The sequence below is a fragment of the Micrasema longulum genome, unplaced genomic scaffold (assembly GCF_059751315.1).
Source record: "Micrasema longulum isolate JH-2025_06_02 unplaced genomic scaffold, ASM5975131v1 h1tg002524l, whole genome shotgun sequence".
In the NCBI taxonomy this organism is placed as follows: domain Eukaryota; kingdom Metazoa; phylum Arthropoda; class Insecta; order Trichoptera; family Brachycentridae; genus Micrasema; species Micrasema longulum.
Genome location: NW_028279665.1, coordinates 73,321 through 99,663, shown reverse-complemented (window position 1 = coordinate 99,663; position 26,343 = coordinate 73,321). Strand labels below are relative to the sequence as shown.

The following is a 26,343-nucleotide window of genomic DNA, read 5'->3' as shown; positions in this document are numbered from 1 at the left end:
TGACGACATAACTTTGTAGTAACATCTAAGGAGTTTTTTATATTGACACGCAAAAAATCATTCGTATCTGGCATGTTAATTAATTTTTTTAATACAATGCTTGACACATAAATAAACATAAATATATAAAATCAGCTTTAAAACCAAAAAAAAAATAGACCTAATTATTAACGACGTTCTTACAAGGTTACATCATTTCGCAAAAACATTAGAGATGGAACAAATTGATCAATGTTAATTAATCGAATAATAAAATAATTCATTTAATGTTGTTCATGAAAAAAGTATAAATCTCTTCTTTTTTGGTGAATAATTGTGTTAAACACACTACAATAGGCTTGTTTTTGCGTTTTTATATCAATTTTCGGAAACAGAGTTTCATGATTGCATGAAAAAACTGAGAAAATCGATTTGAGCAGTGATTTTTTTTTGCACCACAACAGGCCAGGAGGCCCAATTACAGTGGTGAATTACATCACAAAACACCCAGGCTTGAGAAAAATTTCATTTAATTTTTTTGTGTTCTCACCGGGAATCGAACCCGGAACCTTCCATGAGTGAGTCAAGTGTCTTGACCACTACACCACCGAGGCCGCAGTGATTAGTAATTTCCCATCACTAATGACATCAGTTTGACAGCTGTCAATTTAATCAAGCTATATTTTAAGGACTAAGTTGATCAGTTAATAAAATTAGGTGAAGACGGCCACTGGGTAACGGGACCCCTCTATTTAAGTTGACATCTCCGGTCGTCACGGTTTATCATGGCTACTAGTTAACGGCGCCGCTTCCTTAGAAACCGTAGCTTAATATTGTAACCGAAAATAAAACTCACCATTCGGGTTCGTAGTAAACTCCACTAGAATATAAGAAGAATGATAGGTTTGAGGCATCGACACCCACAGAGATCGGCCCGTGTTTGGCGATAGCAAGCTGGAAGAAATTATCCACAATAAAACCAAATAATGTCATACTTAATTTAAACTAGAGATATAAAACAAAATAAGATTACTGATGAGAACAACAGTCTGAACATTTGATTATCTGAATAAAGCCCGGGCGACTTTTGTTTAGAGACACCTCTCGTTTATCGCACCGAGAGTGTTTAATATTTTGGAAGAGCGTGTTAAGCTCTCAAGGACAAAATCCATTTTCAAAAAAGAGTTTCAGGACTAGATCTTCCTTAGGGGGAGAATTTGAGCAAGAATCAAATATTGGGGGTAGTTTATATAAACTTATTAATTTTATTTTTCATAAATTTACTATAAAGAAGTATTTTTGGGCATGTTTCTTTAATATGTTGATATGCCATATATGTTTAATTGATGTTTTTGTTCTGTACAATATGTATGGTGATATTGATTGTTAAAATGTTATACATATATTTGTCCTAACTCAACACAGGCCTTTAGTTCCATGGAGTTGGAGTTTATGTCTCAATTAAATGTTACATAAATATATTGTAAATAAAAAGAAATATATATCTTTGAAACATTTCAAATCAATGAAATCAATAACATTATACCGTAAAATGGAAATATTTTACCAATTTCTTATCATTGGTTGATTCACATGAAATAGCGACATTGTTCAAAGTTCGCTTTTACTAATATCGAAACTTTGCGGTACAATTTACTTCTTTAATTATTACTGCGTGTAAGAAATATTTTTTTGTATCCAATTTCATATAAATAATAATCATATTATAATGTATTTATTACATAAAAAACAGCTTTATCATCATCACCATTCCCTTTCCGCACCTAATGGCGCATAGAGCACTGAATTGGTTAACCAATCACACCGTATCTTGATCATTTTTGTTACACGAAGGTTAGATGATCAGTACCAGGTACCAGTCCAGGGACTATGAAATATTTTAGTGTGAAAACACCCTTTTGAATAAATATTTCAAATCAACCATGCCGGGAATCAAACCCGAGACCTCTTGCATGGTAGGCAAACACGCTGACCATTGCACCACGAGGTCGACAAAAATACAACTTCTTGAATCCTATATACAAGTAGACATTCATATTCACGATGTGTTTTTCTGAGATATAATGCCATGTGTCATTCAAAGGTTCTTGTGTAGTTTTAGTTGTTCCTGCCCATCCTCTTATTCCATAATTAATAGCTAATATCTGTACCTCAGGGGCAGATGGACGCAGATTCAAACATCAAATGTTCAACACAAGCCTAAAGAATCTACTTTCTCTAAGTAATTTCTTACCAGTTATTTATTTATTTATTTATTAAGGAAATCAAACAGTATTTATATAAATACAAGGTACAAAAGAACAATTTAAAAAAGTAAGACCAACTACAGATTTAACATTAATTTATTATGAATGCAGGAGGAGAGGGGAAAAAATAATTAAATTTAAAAAAAATAAAAATATAAATACTTAATAAAAAGTACATAAAAGGGAGAAGACATTGTACAGCTCCAACTCTACTTTCCTCCTTTTCTCTCTGCTTCCATGTACATTTATATTTCTCAGTAAAGTTCACAACCAACAATAATTAATTAGATGCAGGTAGTAGATGTACATATGAATAAGTATAAATAAAAAGTTGAAATCAAAAGTTAAAATTAAGAATTAAAATTAAAAAGTTAAAATTAAAAGATAAAAGTTAAGCAGGGGTTTAATTTAAAATGTCTTTAATAGATCTGATAAAAATATGGTATTTACATTGTAATACTCGTATGTCGATGTCACTAAAACTGTCATTATAGGTAATCTGTATTCTTCGAAGAGTGCTATTTTTCATATAATTAGTCATTGAGTTAGGAATGTCAAGGATTTAAAGCATTCATTTATTTTTTTAGTATATTAATGCATTGGTTCTTTTATAATAAGACTGACATTTCTTCAAAATTAATGGACTCGATCATAAACTGGATACGAAAATTGAAAAGTCATTTTATCAAATTCTGGATTTACATCCGTCTGCCTCTGAGGTACAGAATGTTTGCATATTTTTTTTAAATTATTCAAAAATGAACTTACCCGTAGAGCAGCAGGATCATTTGCAGTGACATTTACATATCCGGTGATGGGAGCCACCAGCTTTACTTCATCCGCGTGACAATATCCATCCTGGAAATATGAATAGTACACATTATATTATTAAAATTAAAATACAAACACTTTTCAACAGCAGAACATTTTAGAGGAGGAATGTAGAAGTCTAAGCATCTACAGGGCTCATACTCCGTCATTGGCTGGTTTAAATGGCCACTTTATACACTGTGTAACATTCACCATTCTGCACATATTTGAATGTGTATATTCCTTCATTTGTCTCAATTAAATGTTACATAAATATATTTTAAATAAAATGAACAAAATAATTTTAATTAAATTAATAAAACAAATAAAATTAACAAAAAATTAATGAAATGCATAAAATGAATGAAATTAATTAAATGAATTTAATGCATAAAACGAATCAAATAAATCAAGTAAATAAATGACGCGTTTTGTCTTGTTAGAACATTTTCAAACAAACTCACAATATACCCTTTGTATATTTTATAAAAAATAAAGTAGAATTATAATCCAATAAACTTGTTTTATTTTGGATACATTACCAAATTAAATAGCATATAACAGTCGGCTATTACCTACTGTTTTACCGACTGGTTCCAAATCTGTATTAATGAAAATGTTTCAAAAAATGCTGATACTGCACTCTTTGTAATAGCTTGTCTATCTCAGTGGCGATGTCCCAAGACATGTTTTTATCCTACAATTGCTGTTTACACGTGGACAATGGTCGAGAGTCGGTGGGGGTAATCGTTGTTCCGCGGAGGATAATCTGCTTCCGGCCTGCCCGTCTATCTCGGAGGCGAAGTCCAGAGACAAAGTTTTGTCCTACAAATTGCTGTTTACACGTGGACAATGGTCGAATGTTGGGACAAAACAATATTATATTGTCCACGTGTAAACAAGGGGAAAAGACGGCAGAGTTATATAATAAATAACCACAGCCAGTGCTTCAAATATATTTTTAGATATTATGTTGTTTAATTAATGTTTGAAAAAATAATAATTCTGCAGTGCTGATTTGAAACAGTGTAAAAAGAGAATCCAGTGTATTTTAATACATGACTGACAGTAAACCCTGTAATCGCTTTAATTTCAATATTACGAAAAGACTATGTTAATGATAGAACTAAATAAAATAAATAATAAAAAAATATATATATATAATTTCTCATACATATATTCAATTCCGAATATTTAATTTATTTGTAAATCGTTGGACAGAGAAGATTCAATTAAATATTTGGGAATTTATATAGATGGGAATTTAAGATGGAATTTAAGAATTTAATCAAATTGATCATATTAAAAATAAATTGAAAAAGCAAATTTACTTTTTAAAACTATAAGAAATATAATTAGCCTAAAAGAACTTGTAAAAATATATTACGCAATAACTCAATCAGTTTTGGAATATGGGATGATTGGAATGGGATGTGCAAATGACACACTGATCAAGCAAATAATAATTGCACAAAAAGCTTTAATAAAAATTATCTTAAGAGTCCCAATCAGAACTAGCTCTCTCGGTATGTTTGAAAATCTTAATGTCAAATCTTTAAAACAACTTTATGTAAAAGCTTTGTTACTATACGCACGTAAACATTATTCTCTACCTTCCGTTACAAATACAAGAGTTACTAGATACTCCACCCTGATGCTGCAAAACAATTAAAAAATAAATACAACCTTCGGTCAAAGAGGATTGGCCTACTACTCGGTTAAAGTGTACAATCTACTCCCATTATCCATAAGGACAATTAGTAAGTTCTCACAATATAAAATTGCTATTAAGAAATGGATAGTGGAGGTGGGTTGCGTACGGATCGGTGAGTGGATCAAGCCAAATAGGTAAAATGTGTGTACTGAGTATGAAATTTGTTCTATTGGTGTGTATAAATTGGTTATGTTTTTTATGATTATTTTAGTTTATATTGTTTATTATTTTAATGATAATTAGGTTAATTGGATTGATTATGTTTTTTTTTGTTATTATTATGTTAACTTTGTTAATTATCTAATTTAAGGCATGTTTCACATTTTGTCAAATGTTTCCCTCGGCACGGGACACCCCAGTGAGGGAACATTATTCTGTATAAAAAAAAGAATACAAACCATGTAAAAGTATAAATAAATAAATACCTGTCCCAGATAGCCACCATACTCATCTTCTAAGGGGACTCCCCCATGCTTCATAATCCACTGGTAGCCGCGGGAATCTTCACCGCCGTCACACCCATTGTTACCAAAACTGTAGAGAATATAAAAGGACCAATTGAACAAACGAATCCACTCTAATCTAGAATACAGATCTGCGCGTGAAACAAAATCAAAGCCCTGGACGTGTGTTTCCACTCAATGACTGCTGAATGGAGATTAGTCTGCCATGTCTGAGGTTCTTGATTCCGTTCTTGGCAAGTCCTCTCACAAGGTAGGCGAACACAATACCCTCACGGTGGATTAATCTCCACTTGTAATTTTATCGGGTTGTGGTCCTGTGGCTAGTGTCTCGGACTCACGGACCAAAGGTCTGTGGTTCGAATCCCACTCTACCCCAACTTGATTCCATTTTCTGATAGTGAGTTATTTACAACTCGTTGAAAATGGCCCTCAAAATTAAATATTTGGGTAAATCGAATAGAACAGAAGAATAGAACGCAAATATTTATTTTTTAAAAAAAGAAAAAAAAAATCCTTTCACGAATTTTTACCTTTCACGAGTACCCATCGATTACAAAACACTGGACCATGGTTCTGGTTCTTTTTCACATACAGAACTGTCTTTTTCATCCGCCTGGTCATAGAGATATCCGTAATGTAATATTAATATTCTCCAGCCATTTGGTTGATGCTTTATCTGTAGTGAAAGCTATTTTAACCATATTGACATGATTAAACACTTTATAAGTATCAGATTCCCTATAAGTTGATTTATTTAAGGGGTGACTTTCCGAGCAATAATCGGCAACTAATGCAAAAATTAATGCCAAAAATGAGAGATTTTAAATAAGAAAAATGTAATATTCATAGGCAATTGCTTCATCTATTTATAGTATAAGTCGAAAGTGGTATTATTTTGAATCTAATTATAAAATGAGTTTTAAAATAATAAAAAATCATTTGCTCGTGCTCTCGGCGTGTGCAAAATAACCGCCCCTAACAAAAGTCGGGCATCTACTAACGAGCGTTCGGGAGATGTACTAGAAACTACTAAACTGTTCAAGCGTGTGTCACGTGAAATTGTCTCTCTCGCTCCCGAATTATTGAGAGTGAGACATTATATTGTTATTGTAAATGTTGTTACATTAAAATTATACATAACATAAAATAATTAATGATACACAACTTTTATGTTATGTAAATGAAATACATATTATAAAAAATATATCTACTTTTGAATATTGGTCACACAGTTGCACATTATAATATATAATACAACTATAGTTGACCATACAGTGTACATTTATAATGTGCCTACATACAGAACTGCACATAACCTGCATAATAAAGGCTGCGGATTCAAGGCGCAACATCATAACTTGAATTATTTTTGGAAATTTCATTTTTAAAGGAAGTTGAAGATATGTTATTAAAATCAATACAATTTTATTTCTGATTCCACATATTGCAGGTTCTATTTACAAATTAATTTTGTAAAGATTTAGTGGAACATTTAGACATTTTAAATAGAGATTGGTTTCTGGTCTGCGTTACTGGGACTCTTAAATTAATAAGTGATAGAATCTTAGGGTAATCTATCATGTTATTTAAAGTTTTATATATGAAAATGGCATCAGCCATGTTCCTGCGAGTTTAAAGAGATTGGAGTTTAGGTTAGTTTGTAGATTTATCTAGACCTGTTTTCAGAGTCAACCGTCTAAAATTGCAATACAATATAAATTTTGATTGTATAGATTCAATTCGGTTACTGTATTTTTTGTATTGAGGGCTCCAAGCAGGAGATGCGAATTCTAATTGATATTTATATGTATATATTTTTATTTTTTTTAAATTTATTTGGAAGTTCAACAAGAATACATTAAATACATACATTTTTTAAGTGAGCATAACTAACGTTCTTTACATATATTCTCAATTATAGACCTCCAACATCTTTCATAAATTATATAAAATAAGAGTGTAAAATCAATTTAAGTAATGATAAAGATTAAGTTTAGTGAAAGGTAAAAATAAGGAAAGATTTTTTTTTTTTTAAGAAAAGAAAAGAGAAATTAAAAACATGTAAGATATAATAAAATAGACTGAAATTAATTTACAGACACAAAAATAAGGATTAGGCATTTGATCTAAGATACATAGTAATGTTTTTTTTTTATAACCATTTGCTCTATCATGATAAATGTCAATGTTAACTTTTTTTTCCATTTTGTTATAGAGTCTTAACATACTTGCAAGAGGGTTAAAATGTGCCATATTGTTTGTAAAAATTAGGATTACTCTTTTACTCCTAACGCAACATGCGACATATTGGTGATTTATCTCTGATTTTTTATAAAATGCTTTTTCTGTTCCCAATAAGCATTAATTATTTAATAAAAATAATATTTTAACTGATACGTAAGTGTACAATGAAAGAATACCGAAAATCTCAACCCATAATTTAGTATAATTATGGAGATATTAAAGTTATCAGATGAAATGTGTACTAGCTACACGTCACCGAGAAGGAAGAGTTAATATTGTTTTAATATTTGATTCCTGGGGATCGAAACCAAAAGAAAAGTGACGCAAGTATTATAAAAAGTTCGTATACCCCCAAGAGCAGTCCATGAGTGCTTGAGGACTGAGTTCCACTAGATGCCCACCGTTATGCAAGAACAGCGCTCCTTCAACAGCCGCAATGGCACTAAAAGACCAGCACGATCCGCACACCGATTGATCTGAAAAAACATTAATTACTTAGACAGATCCCAACTATTAATTTATTTAAGATAAAACTGTGGGGTAATAGCTGCAACTTAACCGCAAAATAAGCACGTGTGAGTTACCCACTAAGAACCATTTTTTTTCAACAAACAGATAATAAGTCAATCACGACTTGTCTATTTGTAGCATTTATGGAGGAAGATAAAAATTAATATCTATTTTTGTGGCTAACTGAAAAATGCTGATTCGGAAGTTACCCAGTTGTAGTAATTACTCGAACTCGTGGTTTGCCTACCATGCAAGAGGTCTCTATGGCTCAATCACAAATAACTATCGACGTGCTAATAAGCGACATGATGACAATTTCTCACCATGGTTGTTTATCGTATTCGCGATCACAATGCAACATCCGTGAACACCTAATATTACATGTCAAAATATTTATGTTTCGCGACGTATAATCCAGCTGCGCAATCACATATTTGAATTTCACCAGTGTAAATATGGAAAATATTCCAAAACTGTTATTTTTATTTATTTATTATTTATCATGCTATTTATTGCATTTAGCCAGCGGTTGGCAAGCCAAATGTCAAGAAAAGCAGTCGCCATGGTAATTGTAATTTAATTTTCACTTTTTTGTATTAGATACTCCTTACTATTTTGCAAATGCAATATTTTGCATTATTTTTTATAGTAAACGCCGTAAACAATTTTTAAACGAAGTAAATAATTTTTCGCCAGTGAACTGTATTTATTTATAAGGAAAACAAAAAACAAACCGACACGATCGTTGACTTAGAGATTACACACGCGTTGACTGACTGCGAAATTTAAGCATGTTCAGTATTGTTCATTGTGATCGCTCAAATGCCTAGCATGTTTTTAAGCACGTCTATAGTTATTTGTGATTGAGCTACTGGTTCGATTCCCAATATAGTTGACATTTGTTATTTATTTAAAAAGGTGTTTTGCACAAAAATATTTCTTAGTCCCCTGGACTGGCACCTGGAGCTTAAGACTGATCATCGTATCTTAATGTAACAAATATTATCAAGATACGCTGCAATTGGAGTACCAATGCAGTGCTCTATGCAACATTAGGTGCGGAAAGGGAATTATGATGATGATGAGTAATTACCCCACGATATTTTTATTTTATTTATTTATTTACAATTTTAAAAAACCCGTCAGGGTTACATTAGAAATTTAATATTGTCTAGTCATTTTATGTCTCGTCTAGTCTAGTTAGTTCAGTCATCATGTAATATAAGATGATACAAAATTTATATTTGAAGCACTATAGCTTTGTGGTTACATTAAAACCTCATTTTTACGCTCCTCAATTTTATGTTTTCCCGCTTTTTACACCAAAATGTTCAGGACTCATTTTTTTTCATACGTTTTTCGAACGTTTTTTATATTTTTCATCAACCTGGTTCTACGTTTAAAAAATTTCGGAATTAATTTGATGTGTCAAAAAGCTAAAATTATGTCGTAATAATGATGCCCGGCCCGCGCACCACCGCATGCGCCACGCGAATAAAGATAAAAAACAAGTAAACAACTATTAAAGGATAAATTATTGTCTTAACCCAAATTCAAAGCAGGTGCAGTGTAATTGACATTTTTGTTAAAGTGTCTTCCTTTAGGGTTAGTCTTAGTTTTCATTTGAACAAAAATGGCAGATTGACTTGTACAAATCATGATACGCAGTTGACAAATGTTTACAACAATTAAGTTTGAAAATCATTAAATTGCGATGTTTAAAACAACAAAAGAAATATTTAAAGTTATAAAAAATATGGTTTAAAAGGTTGTTATAAAAGTGGAAACAATTTTGCCGCGATCTATATGACAGTTGTTTTTAGTGATGCCATAGAAAAAAAGTATACAATATAAATAAATTTTCCCAATATTTAGGGGAAAAACTATTGTATGTTATTTTATGAAAATTCAAAATTCTATTTTCGTTTTTTTATTTACACATAAAATAATTTTAACATGCATTTTAAAATCAAATTATGTAATATTGTTTGAAAAATTATAAAAATATTTTTCGTGAAACCATTGAAAATAGGTCAAAAAAATACTGTCAATTTCCACTCATCACCGTTTTTACCATTTGGCTAGAATAATATTTACACTATAGTGTTGCAAATCAATTTTATTTTTATGTAATTCCTATTTTTTCCATACATTTTTTATTTCCTCACTTTAGCATTTTCCTCAGTTTTACACTTTCTTGCTCCCTTGAAAAATATAAAAAGGGGGTTTAACTGTATAATAAAATAAATATGAAACAACTTTGTTTTTAACAACTTATAAATTATTTTTTCTGGTTCTAATCACCTGATATATCATTTTCTGTAAAGCGTCGCGTACACATATGATTTGAACGAAATTCACAATCTACCACGGCTGAAAGCGTTCGAACCGTCTTTTTGAACCGGTTCAAAACTAAGTTACCCATGTCGACAAGGCAATACTTTTCAATTGTATACTTCTTTTTTATAGGTTAGATTAATCAGCAATATTTTGAGTATGTCCAAATGTTTTTAGAAAGGCTGGATTTCACTCCCAAGGGAGTTGTTAACTGTTGTGTGGCTGTGATGTCACACAAGACATAGGACACAAGACTTAATATAAGCTCTCATTTTTTGAAATGATGAACTCGTATTTTTTGTAATCTTCAAATAAACATTTTCACACAGGATTTGGAAAGTAAAATGTATACAACTATGCTGGATGTTAATACAAAAAATATCTATCCGTGCTACGCGAAGAATGAATGTCCGCTAATTCAGCAACACCAACACCAACAACAGAGCAGGGAGATAGAACTCATAACAAGGAAGACAGAGACGTTGTTTTGTGGCGGGCGTTGTGTAAAACAAATTCCATCTTCAGTCGGTTGATGACAGTGATGGAGGATGCGTATGCATAATATGAGGGGCGTATTTACGATTTTTAATCTATTTTGCTATAACAAGGCTAAATTATATGTTTATTTGCATAAGTTATAGAAAACGAATTAAAAAAACAGTATGTTTCCATGTTTTTTTTTCTTCAAATGTTTGAACTTTAGAATATCCCGTCTTTTGCTTGTGATAACACGATGTTACATTTACCACAGTCTTTTAAGAGTTAATATGTAAATTTCTCTCCCTTCTCAAAAATGTTTTCCCTCTCTGTTGCAATAAATGTGGATCTTAATAACACCCAAGGGATTGAAATCTACAAACTGACTACAAACATTTGGACATACTCAAAACTTCGTTGATGAAAACTAATCACCGGAAACATTCTACAATCCCTCATATTTGGAAAACATTAACAGATAAAATTTCATGGTGCAAGTATAATGAGATAGGTAGACATTTTAACCTTAACTTTTTTATGTATATATATATATATTTGGACCTCTGTATTTAGTAGCCTTACGTGTCATGTACAAGGCTAAAGTACTCTGAAAAAATCGTTTTGTTTGTCTTGGAAATGGGATGTTCTATCACTAATTTTGGTTTATTACCTTTATGAGTCCAATCACCAATGTTGCAAAGTTCAAGAACAACAGCGCGTGATAACTACTTATAACTACAGTGTGGATATCTGTTAAGGATATTCCATCTTTCCTGCATTCTGCTTCAAGATTATGGCGTTGGAAACTGAAAAATGGGCACTGAAATAATAGATGTTCGATACTCTGTGAAGAAATATCATCGCATGGACAATAGTCATCATTCCTTAATTTAAACCTATATAGATAACTTCTCATAGCTCCTTGTCTGATAAAAATTTGGATCGTTTCGAAAGTACTTTGGTGATGATGACGGAAGTTTGCTGCATCAGCCAGCGTTGGGTTTAGTGACTTTACCTGTAGAAGAAGCGCGGTAATGATCCTCCCAACGCTGCTGCGTATTTTGTTTTATACAGCGTTTAGCAAAGCTAAGGGGAAATTCTGAGAAGAAAGGTGCCGTTATTTTACAAGTTGCAGCTCTTGCTCGTTCATCCGCTCTCTCATTTCCTACGATACCAGCATGTCTTCTTATCCAGCATATTTGAATGATCATCCCTCTTATTTTTAGGTGCTTGATTTTACTCTGAATATCTACAATTAATGGATTTACCGACCGAGTATCAGTTATAGCTTGAACGCCCGAACGACAATCTGATAATATTTTTGCAATAAATCATCTCTCTGGTGATTTTTTTAATAACCATTCGAAAGCTTCTTGTATTGCGAGTAGTTCAGCCTGAAAAACTGAGCAGAAATTAAATATATTTAAAGTTTATATTTGAAGCACTAACTTTGTGGTTATTCATTATAATAAAATAAATAGAACAACTTCACTCATAATTCTTCAAATCACATTCCGCACTCCGTTCAATGATACATAGGTTAATTAACGTTCCACTAGATGATACTAATTTTAAAAAAGAACTTAATACAATAAAACAGATTGCTAATAATAATGGATATAGTGAGAACTTAATTAATAAAATATTAAATCAAAAACAAAAACACAAACTTATAAACAAATATTTATATTCGACTCCCACAGTAAATAAAGCAAACCCACGTAAACAATGGAGGCGGATTCTTTTTATAAATGACATTTTTATCAAATTTCCTACCATAAAACATTAAACCGGCTTTCTACACAACTAATAATATAGGAACATTGTTAAAAAATCACATAGAAAAAGTCCATAAATATAATAAATCTGGAATATACCAATTAAATTGTAATGATAGCGATTCAATCTACATTGGAAAAACTAAAAGAAACTTTAATATTAGAGTAAAAGAACACTTAAGATGCTTAAATAATAATAACTATTCTGAATTCGCAAATCATCTGATAGAAAATAATCATAACTTCAATAAAGACACTGGATTAAAAGTACTTCATGTTGAAAATAAAATATTAAAATTAGACAACTTAGAAATCTTAGAAATAATAATTAATAACCAAATTAACAATATTTCTTTTAGTCCTCTCCTGTCTTACTTCGAAAATAATGATATCAAATTACCACCCGTGTAATAAAAAACCACTTGATTTATTGGGTCCACGTGTAGTATTTAGTGAACATGATAGAAATAAAATAAAAAGGAATCAATTCATTAGTTACGTAAACCTTGACAAAGAAGCTTGTTTGCTTTGAAACCGGTCGGTGAAAAATAAAAATTAGTGGTTAAAAACAAAGTTGTTCTATTTATTTTATTAGAAATTATCTAATTTAAATGTTCTGCCTGGTAATTCTTGATCACTCTCAAAAGGAACGAATCTCGCTCCCACTTTGCCGTCGAGCAGGCTACCATAACCCTAACTTACCTTTCACGGGATTCACAGCGCCATAGTGTCTCCAGTCCCAGCTGGCGGGCAATTTCTCAGCAATCTTAGTCACGTGCTCCTTGTCATAAGGGAATAGGCTGCCCCCGTTGTCTTGCGTGGTAAATATCTTGCCACGTAGATACAAGGTGTCTTCGATAGCGCGGTCGGCCAGGTAGTTCGTGGCGAGAGTGTAAGTCAGATTAGAGCGGTTAATAGATTCGATGAATCTGCGAAGAAATGTGTAATTCGGTTCATCAATGGTGAAGATGGATATGAAAGATGATTGTGGTTGATCAATGGAAAAGATGATTTCGTTTGATCAATTCAGTAATTGGATGTAATGGATAATTTCAGTAGATCAATGGAATAACCAGATACACCGCAAGACAAATAAATTTACGAGTTCTCAAAAAAAACTAAAATTGACATATAATGAATTATTCTTGATATTTAATTAGTTTTTTTTATATTGTTTGACATATGTGATGACTACTCGTTATTTCAAGGTTAAAATAAAAAATCTTACTCATGAATTGTACTTAGAAATTGCCATTATATATCAGGTATCAGATTACCCGAACCTTAGAGACCCATAACGGTTCATTTATGGTCGAGTGTTTGTGATGGAATAATAAAAGACATGTTATTTTTTAATTCATATTTAAGAAGTAGGTTCTTATCGCTTTATTTTAAATTAAAGTATTTTACATTTAAACATATTTATAACATTTAAAAATATTTAGTACTTGGTGAATTCACCTTTATTTTTTATAACATGTAAAATTCTATTATTTAGAGAAGCGTAAAGCGAATCTAAAATTTATGATGTTATTTCTTCTTCCCAAACTTGAATTAAGTTTTTTTTAAATTCCTCAATGTTTTTTGATTTTTTTTTCCCGACTTTTTTTTTCATAATCGCCCATAAATTTTCTATCGGGTTCAAATCAGGGCTATTCCCGGGCCACGTCAACGATTTTAAGCCAATTTTCTCCTTGAATTCATTGATCTATAAAAAAACAATAAATTATTTATCATGTGGTCACAAAATGCATTTAAAAATATATATATTTGTACTCACAGTGCGGGCTCTATGGCACGGCGCAGAATCGTCCTGAAAAATTGGGTCCGCGGTATACTGCGTAATGTCCTCGATTGTTGGAATAATATGTTTTTTTAACACTTTTTTGTACTGAATGGCATTCATCGTACCCTGTACAAAATTTAGAGGTCCTAAACCGTATGCTGTCATGCACCCCCAAATCATCACGTAGGGTGAATGTTTAACGGTTCGAGTGACGCACGACGGATGATATCTTTCCCCACGTTTTCGTCGAACTATCTTTCTGCCGTCTGGACCAAAAAGGTTGAATTTTGATTCATCAGAGAAAACAACATTTTGCCAATCCTCCAAGGTCCAATTCTGGTGCTCTTTCGCCCAATCCAGTCTAGCCTTCTTCATTTTGTCCGTGAGTAATGGTTTCTTTGCGGGACTCCGTGCTTGGAAACCATGCTCCAACAGCCGCCTGGACACTGTTTTTACTGAAAATGTTGATGTGCTGGTAGACTGCACCTCTGCGTGTATTTCAGGTGCCGTTAAAAATCGATCGCGCATAACAATTTTTTTTATTAAGCGATCATCTCGGGCAGATGTCACGCGCCCCCGTCCGCTTCCTTTTTTCCGTTCTATGGATCCAGTTTCTTGGATTTTTTTAAATAAAAACCTCACTGCACCTTCTGAATACCCAACTCGACGAGATATTTCACAATTAGATATGTTTTCTTGCGACAATGTGATTATTTTGGATTTTATCGCAATCGACATTTGCTTTGCACTTTCCATGATTGTTGTGTTATGTTCACTCAAACGCGGGTAAAACAAGACTGTTGAGACATTTTAAAATGTAAATATTGTAGAAAGGTGACACATAGTGTCCTTAATTTATTAAACAAAAGAAAGAGGTATCGATAAAGGATTTCTTAGAAAAAGGGTTCAGTAAAGTCAAGGGGCGCGGTAGCAGGTAAACTCGTAATTTTTTTTGTCTTGCGGTGTATAATATAATATTTTGGTTGATTAATGGAATTACAGATATTTATATTTCACATTAACTGTATTATGTCATTTCACAACATCTTAAGAACTAATATAAATTTCTAATGATATTACCATAGAATAAAGAATAGTCCAGAAACCGCATACGCACATCAAACAGAAGGCGACTCAATTACTCATAAATGAGTAGGTTTACGTTTTGACCCATTAGTTTCATTGTAGACGTCGCTCAGTACGCAAATCCTGATTTGAATTCAACTATGCTGTGTTGTGTCCTTTTAAAGTGCAGAAATACTGCTAGGATCTTAAAGAAAAAGGATCGGATCACATTTCATTGTAATTAGCAAATGAATGTGTAAGTAGCAAATAAATTACTGAAAAATTGAATTATTTTTCCATCTGTCAGATTATCGAAGAAATAAAATGGAAATTTCGCTAGTGTTGCCAGAGTAGTAAAGTTTTTTACCCTACTTTGCTCATCTAATGAGAGAATTAATGAAAATTGGATCTCGGATTAAACAACTCTGTGGTGGAAATTTGACCGACATTATCTACAAAACATCAAATATTATTTAATATGATATAAAAATATCCGTTTTATGTAAAATAAAATTTGTTTTATAATTTAAGTTTAAAGTTCATTAATTCAATTACTCTTATTGAATGACCATTTACTTATCTACTTTGTTGAGTCAATTAATATCTCCGCGTGCACAATAAAATTTAAGAGAAATTAACAGATTGCTTTTTTTTTACCTTACATTTGTGTTATGATTTTTTTTTTCCATCGAGCAACATTACGCTGCGACCTCACAAATGCGCGCGGCGAAAGTGAGGCACAGTGGGGGAATTATCGGACACAGTCCGATGTATTCAAATATGATTCTACGCTCCTTCTGGACTATTTTTAATTCTATAGATATTTCATTTTATTTTTAATGGGCGGACATAAAAGTATAACTGCAAAAGTGCAACTTTTCAGGAGACCAAAAAACGTTATTATGAACCCAATTATTCAACTACAGAACTCATATTTTACAAAATGGGTTGTTATTTATAGATAATTTCATTTGTGTAACAACATTTAAGTAATTTGTACAAATAACAGAAATATTCCAGATATACTACTTGAACCATTAAAGATGGGACAGAAATGAGTCTACTGTTTGTACTACTCAATGAATGATAGAAATGAGTCTATTTATATTACTGAGACCATCTCGTTCTATTTGTGCCCCTGAAAATATGACACAAATGTGCATACTTATTTTATTAAGACCAAAGTTTAATAAGGACAAAGTTGTTTGTGTTTTGAGTAGTCGTACAAGTGTACTGTTAATACCATTGATGCAGGCATGTACAAGGAACATTTTTGCATATAAATCACAAAATTGACAAAAATGCAGTTGTACTTTTATATCCGCCCATCAAAGATGTATCAAAGAGACAGTTAAGATAAATCAATTGAACAGATAGATATAACAGATAATTTTGGTTGATCAATGGAATACATAAGATATTAGATGATTTTAATTGATCAATGGAATTGATTGACATAACAGATGATTTTAGTTAATCAATGGAACAAGAAAGTTTTCCTTTTACATTACATATATTATTTTATTTGATTACAAGCCTTTAAAAAATAAATGTGAAGTAGACAAAATTGAGCATTTTCCACACCATCTTCTGTTTGCGTTCAATCAAGGAAATAAAGCTGCTAGATTTGGCAACAGATTTGTTTGTGATATTTGCGCAGTGTACAACAAAGATGCCATGAATTATTGACTAATTTGTTATCAAATAATGATAGAGAATAAATTATTGTCATTTTTGGTGTTGTGTCTTCTTGATCTCTTCATTTGGAAAAAATCGGACTCAACTTATGTTAACACCCAATATATTAAAACCACTTATTTTAAGGTTATTAACTACTTCAATGAAAGGATTTTTAGTACCGCGAAACCGTCCAATTTTGCCCTGGATGGATATTTTGCCCAAACAGTCTAATCTATGATCAACATTTAAAAAAACATACTTCTATTTGATTTCGGTAAATTTGGTACCAAATTTACCGAAATATCCATCCATGGCAAAATTGGACGGTTTCGCGGCACTTTATTTGATAACTACATGTCCACAGGGACAACTATTATAATTATGTAAGTACTTGCGATGTAAAACAACTTTTATAAAGAGGATAATGGAGATGGATTGTGCACGAATTTTTAGGAATGGATCTAGCCAAGTGTGTTCAAGTATTATAAAAAATGAGTTGGTTACTATATTTTGTAATGGTTTGCACATAATGTATTAAAAATAAAATAAATCACCTTAAGTTCTGTCTGAAAATGTCCTGCCTTATAGTATGTTCCAAATCATCTTCATATGTTTTGTTGTGATTTTCTTTATAACTGAAATGAAAAAGAAATTAGACAGATCTGATACAGGCATGGGATATTTATATTTAAAGCACATGAGCGAAGATCAGACTGCTGTACATGTGAAAACCACGATCTAAGCATCATCGTGGCTCTATTTGGCTAGTTGCTCTACCCCACCACATTATTAGGTTTCGTTAGCAGGACATCAGTGACTTTACTAATATATTCACAGTCAAAGCATTCTATCGCTCACTTGTTCGTCTTCTTTTAGAATATGGCTCCGTGATCTGGTCTCCCTTCTTTACAGGCCGGATAAATCATATCAGATTGGTGCAACATCGTTTGCTGAGAAAAGTATCATGGATGATGCTGAATGACTTAATTGATGTACCATCGTTACTGGAACAAATGGCATTCAATGTTCTGATCCGCCGGTTGCGAAATAATAACGTGCTGTTCCTTGATCAACACAGTACTAACTATGGCTTGCATTCACCAATGTCCCGATTGTGCCGCATTGTAAACTCGGGACAATATATGGACTTTTTTGGTGTTATACGTTCTAAATTTAAACAATCACTAAGATAGACCAGATCTTGTCTTGAGGTAGTAATGAATTTTTTTGTCCTAGCTTTAATTTTCTTTAGATGTATTTTATTTAAATTGTACCTGTATGCATTAGACAGCGACGGTTTTAGCACTACTAACTCCTTGGGCGGGATTTCTACGGCGCCCCCTATTTTGCACCCCTTTAAACCCATACGAAAAAGGCAAAGTTTATAATGAAATAACCATTTATTGAAAAATACAAAAAAAATGTACTTTTCAAGCCTTTCTTTCAACGAACTCTTTTATAAATACACAAGTAGGACGACAACTTCCGAAATTTCGTTTCGATTGACAAAGATGCTAAGTTTGTCAATCTAGATTGAGATATTGTCGATCGTAGATAAGTTTTTATCAGTTTAAGCTTAGAAAAACTCCTTTCCGCACTAGCAACCTTTGCAGGTATAGTGATCGATATTCGCAACGCTATCCATACAGTTCTTGTTAGTTACGATCTTTGATAAAATTCAAAACAATGACAGGATTAACCACATTCTGATCAGGCAAATATGATTTCAGGCTTATGAGTTCATGACACAACATACAACCATATATATCGTATTTAGAATATACTATTAATTTCAATTGGAAATTACGACAGAGTTTTTCAAGGTCTGGTTTTAAAAACCTCGAAATCTTGGTTTTAACCAAACTCATTATATTTTTGAAACCCTTCATTGAGTGAAATTAAGGTAGTGTCCAAAAGGCTGTAGAAAAATTAAACTTAAAATTTATTTTTTGGAGAAGTTATAGGCTCATCATGGGACACTACAACGAGTTTGTCGCTAGATTTAGGAAATTTACGGGTAAATTGGACTCGCTCGATAAGCGAGAGGATAAAATGGGGCGCCTGCAGCGTCCCTTTACATCTGGCGACCTGGGCGGTCGCCCAACCGCGCCCTACCCTAACGCCGCCACTGATTATAGGGAAATATATTTGCCATTGTTGAATGAACTGAATAAGTCCGTAAATAAATAAATAAATATTCGTTTAGCATGCCTGGGACCAACAATTAGCAACTTAAAAGGGATGGGTTCACACTGACCAATTTTTTCGACCTGGTAAGAAGTTTTATCGAGAACTCAGCGATTTTAAAGAGAATTAATTTTTGGTTATCTCCGACAGCGTCAGCACATACTGTTTTACCTCCCGACTTCCAAAACCAACCTGCCTCTAGTTCATCTAGTTATACCGATTGGAAGAGCAGTCAAACATCAAAAGACATCTATCACATCTTTGAGAAACTATGTTTAAGAGGCAAATGTATTTTTTTTTTATATACGCCCAGTGTGCGTATTTAAAGACATATTTATCCGCAGAAAATTACTATAAAGGAAAGTAGAAAGACACAATGGTATATAGTCTACACTTGGTGGGAGTGGAAGCGGGAGAGAGGTCTTAACCATTCCTTTACTGTCCTAAATACACCCGCGGGTTACGGTGCTGTGTAGTCACTACGCATTAAAAAAATAAGAGATTTGAAAAGGGAAAATGGAATATTTATAGGGAATGGCTTTAATTAAGTATAATTTAATTCAAAGATGATAATATTTCAAATCTATTTCAAAACATGAAAAAACCATGGGTATCACTAACGAATCGGGCGAAACGAGCACTCGCGCCAACTTCCCGAGAGCTACTAAGTAGCTTTATAGTACTGGACTAGTGACTGACTGAGAGTATACTTTTGATGATATTTGTAATTTATCCCCGATTTCAGATTTTTTGTGCCTTATAAGTACTTATTATTTAATAACAAATAGTTTCAGTCGATGTGTAAAAGTGTAATGGAGGAAAACTGAAAATCTAAACCCAATATTTACTATATTTCTAAGATATTATAGTTATTAGATGCAATGTGTATTAGCTACACATTACCGGGGAGGGAGGGTTAATAATTGAATTTGATTCAGTGATCCTTTGAAAGAGGATAACTTGATATAAAAAAAATCAAAACTGGTATGTTTGTTGGCAGACCTGAGAATTCTGGGCATAGGGGAATGAAAACCATTGTTAGTTCTATGGTTATCGGTATGAAAGAGTAAGTTTTGTCTGAGGTTTCTAGTTGGGGTATTTAATTTTATTAAGCTCAGTAGTTTAGGCGCATCAAAGAGTGAGAGTGAGTTGAGAATTTTAAATAGGACTAGAAGGTTGGATTTATTCCAACGGTCTTGAAGAGAAGATATATTTAAGCTAGTTTCTAACTCATACGTTTATTGGTCTTTGGCCCAACCTCTTGCCTATCTTTCTTAAAAATCGACATTGAACTGATTTGATATTTTTGATGTGAACATCATAACACGGAGACCAGATAGCAGGAATACTCGAGGTGCGGGCGAACTAGGGAACAGAAGAGAGTTTTAAGAGTGCTGATATTTTTTTAAGTCAGTTGTGCTTTCGTTAATAAATCCGAGGAGTTTGAAGAATTATTGATAACACGTTCAATATGAATTGTCAAAGAAAAGTAAACAAATCTTGATAAAATTTGTGATATAATGCCTTCCTCCACTTGTGTCTGTAATTCTGTTTGACATGGGGTTGATGAAAAATGTTTTACTGGTTGAGTTTTAGCATGTTACAGCCTCCTGTGTTTTCTGCTGGTGCATTTAATACATGGTCTCAAACCTGGAAAATTCGCTATCAATATGGTGTGTACTGGTTGGGTAGACAAACTCTCGAATGGGGTTGAATGAGTACAGTTTTCTCTGCCCTGGTCCGGGGAATGTTTTGCATTCCTCATCTGAAAATAAATTCATCATAATAAAATACGGTAAAAGCACCCACGAATGACCATTTAAGGTTCAGATTGTAGTGAAATCCACATTAAAGGGATAAATTTCATTATTTAAGCGTACAAAATAAAAGAAACCAATAAAAAACACATTAATTTTTCTAAGTACTTTTACTTTTTTATTGAAATAGTAAAAGTACACTAGTACTACAATTATAATAAATATTACTCTAAAAAAACAGCAGAATTACCAGTGAACGACCACTACCTATCCCAGTAAAAATAATACTCAGATTCAGTTACATTATAACATTATAAAACACCCTAACACATTAGAATATGGATGTATTCAAAGAATTACATAAGAAATAGCATCAAATAAAACACTTCCTTATAAAAACACGATCAATCTCAGAACAATAACGGGAAGACGCACTATTACCTTTTGACAACTCACAGCTCAAAACTGATAGATTTGTTTCTCACCAAAATATGTAATTTAGCAATTCTTATTATATTGTGTTTTATTAACCAATGGTCATTTACTTGGGGGTGGTCATTTACTGGTGCTTTGACCCTAGTTATTTTTAATATTTTTTTATGGGAGTTGCTTTATTTTTTACCTTGCTTATAGTATACATGGTTTATATTTCAAAAAGTGGATTTTTCTGCAATTTTATTACTTTAAACTTAGCTAAACTATTGGGATCAGGAAGGATAAACTTAAGTGGGCCAACCGGGAACTTCTCAGCATTTCCTCATGTGGAGAAGAAACCACTTAAAACTCTTCAGGAGAAGCCGGCCTGTTGGCAGCAGTCAACAGGCCTGCCGTTCCACTAGAAGAGTGTTCGGCATTTCGTTCCTTACTTTGGTTTATTTTACCAATGGCCTGCACTATATGGACCATGTATGATACTAAATTATTATCTATGGTGAAAGTGAATAGTAGGAAAAAATTGCAAAGAAAAAATGCTCATTACCTAACAAGAAAAACTGCCCGAGGGATTTCTCTGTAATCTGGTAGCCTTGCTAAAGGTGCCGTGCTAAAAGAAGATAATCTAGAATACACATATTGAGGAAATCAGAAAAGAGAATTCTTCACTGACAGGAATTAAATTGATTAGATATGATCGATTCGCCGAAATAATTATTACGTTTCAACCACGTTGGTAATCGAACCCGAGACCTTTTGCATGGTAGGCAAACGCACTGACCATTACAACACGAAGCCAACAGCCAAATTATAGACTTCTTTATTCTTTTCTCAAAAATGTTTTCCTTTTTTATTGCAATAAATTGAGACATTTGGTCTTCAAACATTTGGCCATACTTACAATATTGTTGAATCAAACTGCGGCGCCGAAATGGTAGTAGTAGTACGAGTATTATCATATGTTTTTATATTTATTATATCATTGACATAAAAGTATACAAACGAGTAGATATACACCTTTTAAAAAAAAAAAAAAAATTAAAAATAAAATGCATACTGCAAATGAATCCTGTTTTCATAATATCAGCATATGTTAATTTTGTTTCTCTTTTCTTTTCTTTTCATGGTTATGTCATGTCATATTTATATGCTATAAAATTAATAATAATTTAAAAAAAGAATGGCCTACGCTCAGATGCTGAAGTCTTTGTGAGCATTTTTTCCAATTTACATTATTGCTTAATTTTAAAATGCATTTTTTTTAAAGTGTATTTTTGTTATTAAAACTCTATGTAAATATATGTATGGAAAAGTAAACAAATAAACATACGACAGTATAAAGTTGCCTTGACTGTCTAACGAGAATATTTAAATTTGAAAAAGGATGTTAAATATTGATTGAAAATGGCAAAATTCAAGAAACATTTGTACATACACAAAACTTAATCAAATGAACCCTTTCTTTATCTGATCTGCTCCTTTATTCCTCTCAAGTTTCAGCAATTAATCGAATTCGGAAGAGTTTTACGGGCTAAGTCAATTTCAGATCAACGCCAACGAGTTGAATTCAAAAGTCTCTTCAGAATCCTTTTTGTGGGCGTATCTTATTAAGGCGTTGGCGTTGTCATGACGCCCGGCTATGCGCGTCTCCCAGCTGTTGGCATGATTACGCCGTAAGGATATTTGTTTCTTATTTACTCGCTGAGAGACTGTTTCATTTTACCATCTAAGCCGATTTTTGGGGATCTCAAAGGTATTTTGGGTACGTCGTAATCTTTGCGGACAAGTACTAAATTTCATCCATTTAACATTGTAAACTTATTTTGATTTTTTTTTTTTTTTTAATCTTAAATAAAAAACACATTTTTTATTTTTGAATTTTAACATTGATTGCGCAAAGAAGAAGAACATTAATATGGAAGTCTAAGAATTAACAGGACTTTTGACTTGTCATTGTCTTGTTTAAATGGCCACTTTAAACTGTATTATTTGCCATTCTGCTATTAAAACATTTAAGTTTGTAAGTGAAAATTCTTGATGGAAGTTCATTGTAATTTATTATATAAATAAAACACGAGTGATACTTTAATCCACAAATTTGGAATATCCAGTGACCGGTTTCATCGCTTTCGCGACATCTTCGAGACTGGTATCTTTATTAAAAAGTTAAATGTATTTGAGACACCAAAAATAAAATAAAATACTTAAACTTATTAAAATAGCATTATATCAATTCATTAGTTAACCCATAGAAAATTCGTTGGTAATGATCTTTAAGATAAAAATAACTTTATTTAATTTACTTACATATAACTTTGAATTATGTATCCTTACCTCTGTTCTGTATGAATACATTTAACTTTTTAATAAAGATACCAGTCTCGAAGATGTCGCGAAAGCGATGAAACCGGTCACTGGATATTCCAAATTTGTGGATTAAAGTATCACTTGTGTTTTATTTATATAATAAATTCTGCTATTATTTGAAAATCTGCATATCTAAATAGAGTCATACATATTATAATCCATGTTATGTCTACTTTTACATTTTAATGGAAGTAAAATCAGCCTAGTCTACAAATATTAAGACGTTTTATCTTATAAATTATTATTAATTTTTGCTTGAGTACAAATATTTAAATTATCCTATTTGTATGCAATATTTTGTTATTAGTATTTTAGTACGGCGCGAGTTCTCTTCTCGTTTATATTTATGTCCTTATGCTTGTAGACGAAGACTAGGTTCCATCCTCTTGTAAACATATCTAAGAGTTGAGGAAATATAGATGTTCAAACATAGGCAATTCAAAATGTTTCAGAGTGCGTTAAGTGATCACTCAAAGCAACCAACGACAGGGCATAAGCCTCGTAAATGCCTAGACTTCCATTTTTTTTATTTGTTTAACTTTTTGTACATAATGTTAGTTGTACATTGGCGGGCTTATTACCAAAGGCAATTACTGCATACCAATCAATAAAATTAAAGTTTTATTTTTAAATTTCAAGTCACAAAACATGTTCAATAAAAAATAAAAATAGAAAAGCTAGTGACATATGAAAATCAACAATATTTTGAGTTTGTCCAAATTAGAACATTTAAGAAAAGGTAATAAAAAAGTCTAGGCATCTACAGGGCTTATGACCTGTCAATGGCTGGTTTAAGTGGCCACTTTACACACCAAGTTTCATTCACCATTCTGCGTTTGTTTTAACATCCACATTTCCTCAACTCTTCCATGCGACATCTGACATGATAAAGGTTTCAGCTGTTTTACTTCAGATGTCAGATGGAAGAGTTGAGGAAATGTGGATGTTAAAACATAGCAGAATGGTGAATGTTGAACAGTGTGTAAAGTGGCCACTTCAACCGGCCAATGACAGGTCATAAGCCCTGTATATTCCCAGACGTCCATATTTCCTTCTCAAAAATGTTTTCCCTCTATGTTGCTACAAGTTAACTCTAGGGATGCTTTTCTGAACCGCTTTAGCGGCACGAGAAAACAGTTTTTTTCGTGTATTTTGTATGAAAATTTGCGCAATAATACGGCCGCCAGAGCGTTTAAAATACCATCTAAGGGCCCTGATTACAATGAGAAGTTTACATTTATGTTTAATTTTATCTATAAAGTAAAATTAAGTTATCTGCAAAGAATTAAGAATAGTCCAGAAACAGCATACGCACATCAAACAGTAGGCGACTAAACTACTCATAAATAAGTAGGTTTACGTTTTGACCCATTAGTTTCTTTGTAAACTATGCCGTGTTGTGTCCTTTCAAGTGTAAAAAATACTGATAGGATCTTAAAGAAACAGGATGTCATCACATTTCACGCGTAATTAACAAACAAATGTTTAAGTAGCAAGTGCATTGCTTAAAATTTAATTATTTGTCCATCTGTCAGATTGTCGAAAATACAAAATGGAAATTTCGTTTGTGTTGCCAGGGTAGTATTTTTTTTTACTCTACTTTGCTCATCTAATGAGAGAATCAAAGAAAATTGAATCTCGAATTAAACAACTCTGTGGTGGACGTATGACCGACATTATCTTCAAATCATCAAATATTATTTGACATGATATAAAAATATCCGTTTCATGTCAAATAAAATTTGTTTTTTATTTTAAGTTCAAAGTTCTTTAATGCAATTAGTCTTATTAAATGACCCTTTACTTATCTACTCTGTTGTGTCGATCAATATTTCCGCGTGCACAATAAAATTTTAGAGAAATTAACAGATTGCTTTTTTTTAACCTTACATTTATGTTATGGTTATATTCTTCGCGATCTGGCAATATTACCCGGTGACTTCAAGTATGTGCGCGGCGAAAGTGTGTCTAGTGTCTAAGTAGGGGAATTATTAAACACAGTCCGATGTATTCAAATATGATTCTACGCTCTTTCTGGACTATTCTTAAATCTATGGTTTTCTGTATGAAAAGCAGAATATGCATACATTTTTTTCTTCGTGTTCAATTATAGGTTACCGATGAAGAAATATTACATTTTCAAGCAAATTTACTCATTTTTAAGCTTTGAAATTCCTTTCGGAAGCCACCGGATTCGAAATCTGACATGATATAACAGAGCCATGGATACTAGCGAGAAGTGCTAACTCTGAATTACTTGATAAGTTGGAACGATTGCAGAATGTATCCGTTATAGCTTTGATCTTCGCAAATTCGACCACATAACCGAATATCGCACGCAACTACACTGGCTCAGTATCAGGCATGGAAGAAACATTTGCATTCTATCACTTCTTCACAATCTTTCGAATAATCCCACTTCGCCTGTTTATCTGAGAGAGCTCTTCCAACCTCTATCACAACACGGACTATCTCTTCGTTCTAGTGTT

The 26,343-nt window shown here is 32.4% G+C and overlaps 1 protein-coding gene across 1 annotated transcript in view; it reads right to left on the bottom strand.

Annotated features, from left to right (window-relative positions):
• The window catches only part of LOC148272025 (cathepsin L-like peptidase), a 46,040-nt gene that overhangs the window by 343 nt on the left and 19,354 nt on the right, over positions 1-26,343 (bottom strand). Inside the window, exons 5-11 of the mRNA XM_088240604.1 lie at positions 20,949-21,063; positions 17,666-17,746; positions 13,283-13,509; positions 7,828-7,954; positions 5,196-5,304; positions 3,015-3,104; positions 836-933 (exon numbers count right to left, since the gene is read on the bottom strand). Of these exons, the coding sequence (XP_088096730.1) occupies positions 836-933; positions 3,015-3,104; positions 5,196-5,304; positions 7,828-7,954; positions 13,283-13,509; positions 17,666-17,746; positions 20,949-21,063 (847 nt within the window). The remainder of the gene's footprint in view (positions 1-835; positions 934-3,014; positions 3,105-5,195; positions 5,305-7,827; positions 7,955-13,282; positions 13,510-17,665; positions 17,747-20,948; positions 21,064-26,343) is intronic.